At 47.6% G+C, this 12218-nt stretch overlaps 1 protein-coding gene across 1 annotated transcript in view; it reads right to left on the reverse strand.

The window, feature by feature from the left end:
• MAP3K13 (mitogen-activated protein kinase kinase kinase 13) overlaps positions 1-12218 on the reverse strand; it is a 63804-nt gene that overhangs the window by 9911 nt on the left and 41675 nt on the right. Inside the window, exons 4-8 of the mRNA XM_017729390.1 lie at positions 12150-12216; positions 5687-5870; positions 5325-5516; positions 4315-4473; positions 1348-1506 (exon numbers count right to left, since the gene is read on the reverse strand). Of these exons, the coding sequence (XP_017584879.1) occupies positions 1348-1506; positions 4315-4473; positions 5325-5516; positions 5687-5870; positions 12150-12216 (761 nt within the window). The remainder of the gene's footprint in view (positions 1-1347; positions 1507-4314; positions 4474-5324; positions 5517-5686; positions 5871-12149; positions 12217-12218) is intronic.

Here is a 12218-nt window from a genome sequence, read left to right on the forward strand (position 1 = left end):
GGGGGGGTCCTCCCCGCCAGCCTCTGCTGCCCTGCTGGGGAGAGGGGTGAGCACTGCCAGCCTCTGCTGCCCTGCTGGGGTGAGGGGTGAGCACTGCCAGCCTCTGCTGCCCTTCTGAAAGGGTTTCACTAGACCCTGTTCTCTGAACCAAGCACCTGACAGGTTAGAGAAAAGGAGCTTTTCTGGTTTTCTCTACAATTTAATTGTGCTAGAGGTGGTTTGTGATGACCCATTCTGAAGAAACAAAAGAGGTACAAAATGTTTAAGTCCGGAAAATGCGACTACAGAGTGAAAGATAGGAACAGTTTCTATCCTAACTTGCTTGCCAAGAAGAAACATACTTTGGTTTGTTGTCCCATCAATTTCCAAATTTTGTAATGGGAAGACTCAATCTAGTAGAAATGAGAACTCCCATTCAGGGTGCTTCTAAGCACTGAAGGTCTGTGAGTTGTCACACAGCACATGCCTGAGTACTGCAATGCACTCAACAGCCCTTAGGATCACAGACAAGTACAAAAACATTCAGATTTTTGAACTTGAGTTTCAGGACTGAATCCACTTTGCACAGGGCAAAAGCAGCTTCTTGAGCCTCCTCTCCCCTACCAACCACCTTCTTCCACTAGGTGGGGATGCAAGTGTTTGTTTGTAGGTACTCTCTGTGGTACCGAGCTGCACAAGCTGCCACAGGGTAAACAGCCACTGGGAAAGATCCACACGTGCTCTGGCCTGTTTTCCCCTTCGTGCCATGGGGAGGATGGCTGCTAAAACCCATGGAGTGGGAAATGCTGGAAGACCCTTCACACTGTGTCAAGATGTAATTACAAAAACAAAGCATTAATGTGAAACCTAAGACAAAGAATTTCAACTCTAATCTGGTACATGGAGGAAACTGACAGCATTTTCCATATCTGAACCTGGAAAATCCGTGTTCCAGACAGAAAGCTCACATTTCTCTTTGTTCAGTCCAAAGCCAGTTGCTTACAAAGGGGTTTCAGAGGGAAAAATCAGTTCCCTTCACTCTGGATGCGGCCTCAAGGAATTTTACCCCTACTTTCCTTCCAGCTCCTTTTGTCTTCCCACAGAGCCACCTTTTACCCCCTGCTTTGCTACAGCAAAGCAACGCCCTCTGTGAAGGCTCCTGAAGATGTCCTGGGGTCCAAGCCTGCTGCCACAAGGAAGCAGAACCCAAAATGTCAAAACTTACTTCTCTCAGGACAAGTGTGTGAGATGCTCATCTAAGAGCCCTCTGCTGCGGGCTCCACATCCACAGGTTTTTTTCTCCTGACTTTCACAGGTTTTGCTGGGAGCCAGCCCTAGGTCTGTGCTGGGTGGGGTTCAGGCTCTTACCAGGTTTGCTTCATGAGGATTTTGAAGCCATCTGGGCAGGTGGAAGGGACGGGAAGGTGAAGGCTGTTACTGCCCACTCCCCAAATGATGGCCGAAGAGTCCACGTCCTTGTAGGGAATCTCTCCCGTGAGCAGCTCCCACAAAACCACCCCAAATGACCTGATGAAGAAACAAACCAGGATAAACTGAGTTCACACAGAAGCTGTTAACAGAAACATCTGGAGCTTGAAAAAAGCGTTGGCAAAACAGGGAAATAGGGGTGTCTGGTCTGAAACTGCAAGTAGGTGCAACAGTGGTTTTTAACACACCAGTAACTCCTCTGCTCCAGCACTGGGCTGAGCACAAAACCACACTGGTTTTCACCCACCCTTTCCTGCTTCTTTGTGAGATTTTAAAGATCATGAAAGCACATTTTCTGTACAGATTAAGTCTTGCTTCTGTTAAATGAAAAGACTCCAAAGTCTACTCTCAGATAAACTTTGGACTGTTCTTGCTGGTAAGAACAGATGATTGACTACTGCACAGACTGACAAGTGTCTTACAAAGACAACACAACAAAGGTTCTGTGGCTTTTTTACATTTCATTTAACTGGTTTTGTTTTCTTTTCCCTAACCAAAGGCTCCCTCTGCTGTTACCTGTAGTCCCAGGTAGGAGTTTTAAGGTTTGAGACTCAGCACTACAACTACTGCAACACAGAAATTAGGAAACAAATGCTACTTGCATAACTGTTAGTACCAAAAGCACATGAGGTCTCATCTGATATTCCTTTTGTTCTGAAGAAAGCAAGGATAAAGCAAAAAAAAAATTAATTAAGAGAACTCAGTCTGGGAAAGAACCTCCTACAAGAACTGAAAGATGTAGGTAAGAAAATTCACTTCGCTTCTCTTCCTTAGTGAAGTGCCAAGAAAGAACCAAAACCTTAATTTTTAACAGCAAACATCTGTTTTGTATACAATCATCACCCAATAAAACACCAAAGAAACACAAAACCAGTCAATACAGAGTAAACAAAATGCTGCTGAGAACCACCACCACCGTTCCTGCACATCAACAACTGGGCTGTGATCCAGGTGAGGCACAACCATCTCCATTTCCAAGCCAGATGTGCCACCTTACTCCATGTCCCATCCCTCTGGGGACACCGACCTTGCCAAGCTGGAGGCTCCAGCCAGGCGAAAGGTGAGAAGGGTGTTTCTGTTTCTGGCTTGTACCAATACCCAGCTGCTTTTATTAAGTACAGAACTTCTAAGAGACAAGCTACCAGGTCTGAACAACCACCAGTCAGGAAACAACTTCATGTGAAAAACACTGCACTTTCAAACCCCACTGGCTTCAAATCATGTGTAAAAAAAAAAGAAAAAAACCAAGCAGAATTTGAATATTTTTCGCTTCAAAATCATTTTTTGTGGGCTGCATGAAAGCAGGGATCTAGAAGGTTGGACAAACTAGGGGGGAAAGCTCATCTGGTTTCATCTTTGTTATGCCTAAGAACTGACAAAGGATTTTCAAGACTCCTGATAAGATTATAGATTTATTTTTCTGCATGCTGTTGAAGATGAGCAAGAGCAGACATACAAGCAGCTCAGGAACTGCTCTCATTTGTTGGCAGCATTCATGAACATCATTTTTATTTATCTTGAGGGAAGAATGGATGGCAAGGGAGAGTCTGAGCAATCACCACTGTTGTGAACTCCAGAGGAACTGGCACCAAAGAGCAACATCTCCAAGTCACTGAGGGAAGGAGCAAAGGTTTTATTGGCCAGGAGGTTCCGTGAAATATCCCTAACCATAAACCAAAGGTGGAAAGCCAGCACCACTCATCCTCACAATCCCGTGACTCAAAGGGAGGGGCTCAGCAGACAAATGCTGGGTGTGTTCTCTTTCCAGAACAACCCAAGTGTTCCTCTCAGAGGAGCCGGCTGTGCTGGGGCCTGGACATCCAAAATAAACACGCAGGACACCGTGGTCACAAGAGCAGCTGCACACCACGGGTTACACCACCTTCCCTGCAGGAAATCTTGCCCTTCAGGCCAAGCCCAGGCCTGAGCTAGAACTCCAGCAGCAGCTCCTGTCTGACTCCACTGCCCTCTGAACCACCCGTGGCTTTGCCCGGCAGCTGCCTGCCCTGCCAGGGAAGGGACAGCATATGAAGCTGAAAAACCACAGGAAGCAAAATCCCTCCTGGCTGTAAAGCAGGGAGAAGGGCATTTGTCCTGGCTGCTGACATTTAATATGCAGAAATAATGAGGCAGAAACAGAGATACAGTTCCCTTGAGGTCTCTGAAACCTGTGGAGAGGCTTCCCAAAGGAACTCCAAGGCTGAACCCTCTCAAGCATGTTTAATAGCACAGAGACTGAACTGTTCCTTGTGTTCCTTTCGACACAGAGCACGTTCCACATGGATGGAAACAGGTTCAAAAACTCTTACAACCTGTCCTGGTTTCCTCCCTCTTGGATCCAGGACTGGATTCACTGGGCTGTAATCCTGGGGCTGCACACACAACAGCCAGCCTGGCTTGCAGGAAGCACAAGGGGGTGAGGAGCAGAGCAGGGGCCTCCCCACAGCTCCAGCATGGCCCTGGAGAGGGCTGGAAGCGATGGAGAACCACCCTGGCTGTGGAGGCTGCTGAGGGGCCCTGAGCACAGCACTGGGAGAAAGCTCCAGGCCAAATAACGACACAGGGAAGAACTTCTGCATTTGCTTCCTGCAAGACACAGACTGTCTGCTCCAAGCCTCAGCTGGAACCTGCAGGGCAGCACACAGCCAGCACACAGCCAGCACACCTGTGTCCCTTCCCTCTCCATCAGAGCCCACCAAAGCTCAGGGCACCAGGCAGGAGGAGAAAGGAACAGCACACCACAGAGCAACCCATGCTCAGGCACAGGATGAAGAAAGCACATGGGAAGTGCTGGGAAACCAAGTGACTGAGCAGGAGGTGAAAGACTTGACCATGAACACGACTCACCAGATGTCCACCTTCTCGGAGACGGGCTCGTTCCGTATCACCTCCGGGGCCATCCACGCCACCGTCCCCGCAAAGGACATTTTGGTACTTTTATCGCTGAGCTCTTTAGACGTACCAAAATCTGAAATCTTTACGGCATCTGTGTGTGTAACCAAAACACTGGAGAAGGGGAAAAAAAAAAAAAAAATCAGCACATTTTGTGATTTTTCTTGTACCACAACAGCCACTGGAGTAAATCCCTTCTTAATCAACACCACCAGGCGATGAGGCTGCGCTGCTCACAAGTGCAGTACAAAAGAAAAGATTTTGTATTTTCCCCAATAAAAGCTCTCACTCTCTTCTGGGTGGTCGTGTTTTGTGCCTCAAATGCATTTCTGAATGCTACGAGTCAAAAATCAATCTCAATAAAACTGCAAATTAACAAGTAACTGAGGATTCAGAGGCAAAGCTGTACCTTAAACTGTGCTGTAAATCATCTAAAAGCATTATCTTAATGCACTGTCACAGGCTAAAGAAGTGATAAACATCTAGAGAGTAAGAGTACAGAGAAGCCAGAACATTTTAGGCAGAAAGCAACAGAGAAATAAGGAAGACACATCCCAGAAAACCAGGGAAATAACAGGAGAATAAGAAGGAAAAATAAAAAGGGAGGAAGCAACAGAGTAACTCACTTTCCAAGAAGACCAGGTATCATCAAATCATTAAATATTTCCTGACTGCTATTTATCATGGAAGATACAGATAAAATTTCCACTCTTGTAAAGTGCCAACAAGTTGCAATAGTTTCACTCTCATTAGTTTTGAGTCAACATGGGGGAAAAAACAGTAGGGCCTTTTGACCAAACTTTAAACTGTTTCTCAAGAAAAGGAAAAAATAGACAGCCCCAGCTGGGGGATGTTTAACCATCTGAGACTCACTCTGATGACCTGAAGAACCACAACTGGGGGATGTTTAACTTTGGCGACTTGAGGAACCCAAACAAAGGGATGTTTAAGCAGCTGAGACTCACTTTGGTGACTTGAGGTCTCGATGGATGATTTTGTGGAGGTGCAGGTAGTTCATGCCACTGGCAATCCCCGTGGACCAGTCCACCAGCAGCCGCGGGGTGACCTTCCTGCCAGCCCGCAGGACCTCGTAGAGCTGCCCATGGGCACAGTACTCCATGATGATGCAGTAGCACGGGGCCTGGGTGCAAACTCCCCTGTCAAAGAGAACACACAGTGAGGAGCAGCAGACAGACAACTGGACAGGAAGGGTGACCACCACTTTGTCCCAGACACAGCTTAGCTCCTGGATCGTAAAGACCTTCCCAGAGACCTTGAGCGAACAGCTGTTGCCTGGACAGAGTTCCTGACAAGGGTCACAACCTACTTGAAGGCGATGATGTTGGGGTGCTTGAGCTTCCGCAGGTGCTTGATGTCCGTCTCGTTCTGATCCCTCACTTTCTTGATGGCCACCTCCTCCGCCCGGAATTTGCCCAGGAAGACGGCGCCCTGTGCCCCGCTGCCCAGCCACTGCAGCTCCGAGATCTCCTCGAACGGCACCTCCCACGTGTCTGGGCACAGGTGAAAAACGGGATAATGGAAAAGGTCAAGACCATGGAAACTGTCAGACCCCACCAGGGCAGCACCTGCCACCTCCCGCACCACAGGGTGGGCTCTCCTGGAGGGAGCAGGTGACATCTCCATCTTCTCCTGGCACAGCTGAGGCACACACCACACGTGCTCAGCCCCAACAACCCTTCCAGCCATCCCAGCCACCTCCAGCCTGCTCATTCCCATCCTTCCAGCTGCTTTTTCAGAGCTCACCACCCTGCTAACCACTTGGGTGAGCCACTCCAGCTTGGCAGGCAGCAATTTACCATACCAGGGATCTGGATTGGCAATTTTCAGACCCTCTTCCCTGACACTGAACAAAGTGCATGACTCCATTGAAAAGCATAGATTAGAAGAAACATTTAACATTCACAAGTGATATAAAAAATATTGAGGGTCTTTTTCATTCCCTGAAATAAACAAAAATAGGAAATAAAAGTCAGAGGTGGAAGGCTGTAAAACACAGAGCAGCAACCACCAAGACAGCCAACACAAAGCACATCAACCACCAGCAGCAGACACAGAAATAGGTCTCTCCCACACCAACACTGTGTATATCAATGTCAAACAGGAAAAACAACCTTAAGCAATTCCTTCTCTTCAGTATCCACACACATTTGTAGGGATAATGCTGGAGTGGTCCAGTGGCACTGTATAAACTGCTTCAAGAGAGCTGCACCCATCTGAACAGAAACCTTTGTTCCCTGTCAGTCACCTTGAAATTACCTTAAATCTCACGAACAGCAGGATAAAAGGCAGGCAATTGTTTATTTACTGTAATTCAATAAAGATCTATGTTTGGAGGATAAATTATTTAGCAGCAAACCCAACAAGTAACCCACTGATTTCTGAAATAAAAGGGAGCCACACCTCTACAGATCCCTGTTTCAGAAGACTACAAAGGTGCGTCCTTGTCTCGTCCAGATTCCAAGCCCTTGGGATGTTCCCAGGGCTGCAGCTGGGATTATGCCGAAGTGTCCATTCTAGATACCATCATCACTGAAGGGAAACTTGTCTATCCTAACTGTCTGTGGGCAGATCCCAGTTGGAAGCTGTCCCTGGGATCCTCCCTGCGACAGGCAGGCAGTGGCTGCTGTCTCCTGCCGAGCGAGCGCTCCCCAGGCACGGCCATGGAAAAGCAGCTCCCCCCGGAGCCAGACCCCAGCGCTCCTTCTGCTCACTGAACTAGAAACAAAAACACTGCTCATCCACAGCAGAAATTCCCTCTGCCTTGGCAGGGCAGAGTTCAACCCCCAGCACATGTTCCTTCCCAGACACAAGGCTGTTTTCCATACTCATGGATCCGCTCACAGCTCTGAACGTAAACTGGGATTTAAGTCTTTGGGCATTTAAACACTGAAAGATTTTAAATAAAGAAAATAATTAGATAATTAATAAAATTACTTCATTCATTCATAATTAAATCAAGAAGATCTGTATTTCTATTTAATTCACAAATGCATCACTTCTGAAAGGAGGTGGCACATACAGGTGATTTTTGTGTGTGTTGATGAACACTATTTTTATACTTGGCAACATAGAAACTATTCTGTTGTACTGAAATAGCTGTTTCTTACACAGAGTCACGGAATGGACTGGCGTGGAAGGATCTTAAAGCTCATCCAGTGCCACCCCCTGCCATGGGCAGGGACACCTTCCACTAGCCCATGTTGCTCCAAGCCCTGTCCAGCCTGGCCTTGGACACTGCCAGGGATCCAGGGGCAGCCACAGCTTCTCTGGGCATCCTGTGCCAGGGCCTCACCTCCCTCACAGGGAACAATTTCTCCCCAGTATCGCATCTATCCCTGCCCTCTGGCAGTGGGAAGCCATTCCCCCTTGTCCACAGTCTCTTTCCATCTTTACCTGTGGGAAGTCTGTCTTTCCTGTACAGGGCACAGAACACTGACATTCATTTCCATGAAGCATCTACAGTTTGTGAGCAGTAATGGATAACTGTATCACCTTGGAACCCTAGTTTGCTCTTAATATTCCCTATCAGGTAATATTACCTTCCCCTAATATTCCCTCTGCAATGGCAAAGGCTGAGAGACACTGTAAACAAAGTAAGCAAAAGTTCACGAGGTTCCTCCTGCAAAGTCATTTCGTGTTTATTTGGGAACACAGATCCTCTCCCATATCCCATTTGCATCCTGATTGTCAGGGGCACAATTCAGGAGAGAGGTTTCAGTGTAGTGACAGTGAAATATCCCACAGCTTTGGGAATATCAAGAAGAACAAAGAGCCAAACCATAGGCAACATACAGTGCAGTAGTCAGACTCTTCTGGGCCTAAAGAAGCCAGTGGGATACTTCCCCTAAATAAATTAAAGTGTAATAGCAGCAGGAATTGCGCAAGAACTTGCGTTTCTGAGGTGATTAAGAACCATTTGAGTAGAATGATGGGAATCTATTTCCCATGGGGAAGAAACGCAGGAGCAGCCTGAGCTGTTGAGCCAATCTATTTGGAGGGAGTTTTTCCCAGCACTGGCTGCTCTCCAGCACTGGCACTGTGACAAGAAGCATCTCTGGTTTACACAAACCCCCCCAACACAAGCACCCTCCGACAGGCACCTTGCTCTCCAGGTCCACACAAAAACTCTCACAATGACGGTAAACACACAACTCGTGAAAGGGAAGGTGAAAGCAGCTCCTGGAGACAGCTTCTTAATCCAAAGGAAATGGCTGGGATGTCTAATGAGTCTCTAGGAAACACAAACAAGTCTTGCTTTAAAGTGTTGGAGTCCCCACAATCCCAATTAAATAACTGGTAGATGCAAATTAAAGAACTGAGTGTGTCCCCCTGAAAGCACTCACCAACAGCCTTTAGAAATCAGGGCAAACAACTGGGAAAACATAGGAGGGAGGGATTTTATGGGTCAAACCCCCAGTACTTAAACCTCTAATAATCAGCTGGCACTGAACAATACAGAAGCAAACATTCCCTGCAGGAATGACTCCTCACCAAGCAGCGATTGGCATCACTTGGTCAACCAGCACAGAGCCTGTGGCAGCTCCCAGCTGACCAATGCTCTGCCCAGCCCCTGTCCTGCAGGGAAGCACAGGCACACCCCTCTTGGTGACCATCTGGGTGTCAGGAAGGACACTCAAGCAGTAGCTTCAACAAGAAGATAATGTAGAATCATGTAAAAGCTGTTCTTATCTTTTCCCTCTTTCACTAAGTCATGAGCCAAAGCTTCACAGGCAACAGGGGCTCAAGGACATGAAGCCTGTTTGTCTTTCGCTACTTGCAACCACACCACCACCACCATGTCCCAAAGAACGGGCCTGCAGGACAGCCAAAGCAGGTGGGCAGGGATACCAGGGAGCAGCAAGAAGTACCACAAAGCACCTGCAGGCAACATTAAATGGTTTGGGTTGGAAGGGATCTTAAAGCCCATCCCCTTCCATGGGCAGGGACACCTTCCACTAGCCCAGGGTGCTCCAGCCTGGCTTTGGGCACTGCCAGGGATCCAGGGGCAGCCACAGCTTCTCTCTCTGGGCACTCTGTGCCAGCGCCTCCCCACCCTCTCAGGGAAGGATTTCATCCAAACATCTAATCTTAATCTTTCTTCTGTTAGTTTAACAGAAGTTAAACTGTTAGTTTGCCCTATCACTACCTCCCCATGTAAAAAGTCACTCTCCCTCTTTTTTATAAGCCCCCTTTAAGTACTGGAAGGCCACATGGCTGCAGACCCAAACTGGACTCCTACCCCTGTTGCTGATTCAGCCCAGTGCAAAGGATTACTCCTGGATGAGGCTTTAAGTAGTTGTCTCATGAAGAAGGGGGGGAAAAAAATCATCTGCACAGATCCATGGCACCAGCCCAAAGCTGTAAAGCAGCTCCCAGGGAAATGAAAAGCCACCACAATCCTCTCCCTGCTGCTGAAAGAGCCCCAGACATTTCCTCAGTCACACAGCACTTGCACAAACACAATCCATGCATCCTCTGTGCTCTTGCTAAAAGACAGCAAAAATAAAAATAATCACATACATCAGTTACTGAACTGCTGGCTTGTATGTAGCTGATGAAATGCACACAAAGATGATTTTCTGGTGGCAAGAAGCAAGAATGAGATCATCTGGAAAAGAGAACATGAATATTCTCACAAAATCCTCAAGTTTCAGCACAGAAGCAGTTTGAAAAGGTTTATCCTTGAGTAACAGAAGTGTAGTACTGCCATCAGGGTAACAAATGTCATCAGAGCTAGACAACTGAGCAGCTCCAGAAAAAAAATAATAATTTTTTAAAAATCTTCTTTTCACTCCCCTTTCTAACAGTGAAGACACTGAAAATGCAGCTCAACCACACAGGCTACATATAGCTGATCTCAATTAATCCTCAGCCTTACCACATCTGTAGCCAGTTCAAATCTGCCTTTCTAGAAGGGCCTGATGCCAGCAGGAAGCTGCAGTGTGCCCCTGGATATGTGGCTCTGAACGTGCTCCCAACACAGAGAAGAGCAAGACACCCTGTGCACAGGAGGGAGCTCTGTGTGCACCCTCCAGCCCCAGTACTGCTCCCAGCTGCTCCTTTTCATTCGTCAGTGCTTCCATCTTTTAGTGTGGTGACTTCCCTACAAAAGCGAGTGTCCCCTGTGGGCCACCAAAGCACAGGCTGCCCTGTGGTCTCCAGTGCACCTGGTGGCCCAGTTACATGGGAAATAGGATCTCTCTGTCTCACAGGCAGCTCTCCCAGAGCCATGGTCCGAGGTGACAGGGACGCACCAGCACGGGATGGCTCAGAGGCAGCAGTGGGGACAGGTGTGGGACACACAGGGAATTGCTGGGAGCAGCCACTGCCTCTCTGGCCTCTCCTTGGAAATGTGTAGCTTCACTTACAAACACTGAGCACCCAACCCAAAGCACTGTCACACACACACTGCCCAATGCCTGCTCTGAAGGTCATCCGACTGCTCGGAACCTCCTTTTCCTTCCCGAGGGAGACTCGCCACCCAGACAGCCCCTTCCAAAGCTGTCCACCCATTGTGCAATCACCCCAGCAGCCTTAATCCCCCAGGGAACTTTCTGTCACGTTTTTTATTTATAGTCTGAACCACATGTGACACACCGAGTTTACAACGTGCAAACAAAACAGAACCAACTGTGCAAGAGAATTTCAAACCAAGCAAACCCTTGAACACAGGGCTGCTGCTCAGGAGGCACCTGGAATGCAGAAGTGCATTTCCTGCTTGCTTATGAACTGGAAATGACTGACTCCAGGAAGTTGATTTCAAGGCAAATTCATCCAACATGTTATTTAACAGCTCTGCTCCCTCATATTAGGAGCTGTTCCCCATCCCTCTGGGGTTTAGATTTGAACCACTCAGACAGGTTTCTGACCTTTTATAATTTGTCAGTGCCAAAAAGCCATTTGATTACTACTGAGTGATGCTCAAAGGAGACTTTGCCCCATGGTACTGTGGTGGCCAGGCTGTTCCCATTTTCCATAAGCCTCAACCATTTCAGCTCCTTAATTCTAATGACAGCTTGTTCTTTTCCCATCTGCCACCTCCCTCCCCCTGTGCTAGAGGAGAAATCAGACACCAACAGCAGAGCATACTCTGCTCTTTAGCTTTCAGTACTCCCTAAAGATATATATAGAGAAAGATGTATAGATATATATGCAGTCAACTGGGACATCACTTTTTCCCAAGCTACAGATTTTATATATATTTATACTCACATGCACTTACACATTTACGCTTACACATCTAAATGAAAAAGGTATAAATATTAAAGAACATATTTCTGGAAAGACAAGTACTAAGTGATATTTTAAAGAGGAAAATTACTCCTGAATAAAAAGAAATAAAAGTCATTTTAAAAGAGAAGCAATACTCCCGCTATTTGGTGGTCAATTGGGGACAGCCTTCACCTGCAGCTTCTGAAGTGCAAGTGCCTATGTGAGTATTTTCCATCTGGCATAAAAAACCTCCAGAAATTAACACAGGGATTGTACCAAGTAACTCAACACAATTCCTTCTGATCCCCACGCTCAGTTCAGATCCAGGCCTTGTCACAATGGTCCAAGCCATGGGGCAGAGCGGGCAGTCAGTGCTGACTCCATCACGAGCTGCCTTTGCCACACATGACAGCTGTCGGCTCTACAGTGCAGGACTTATCCCTGGAAACCCGTGACAGGGCTGGGCAAGACAAAAACGGCCACGTGGAGAGCTGGGGAAGAGCCCTGGGCTCCTTCCTTCCTCTCAGCCCAAGGCAGTGCAGGTGGCTCCCTCTTACCTTGCTGCTGCAGTTTGTAGTCCGTGGAGTAGGCCTTGCCTATGATGTTCCACACGGGCCGCAGGCACC

The sequence above is a fragment of the Corvus brachyrhynchos genome, unplaced genomic scaffold (genome assembly GCF_000691975.1).
Source record: "Corvus brachyrhynchos isolate BGI_N302 unplaced genomic scaffold, ASM69197v1 scaffold63, whole genome shotgun sequence".
NCBI lineage: Eukaryota > Metazoa > Chordata > Aves > Passeriformes > Corvidae > Corvus > Corvus brachyrhynchos.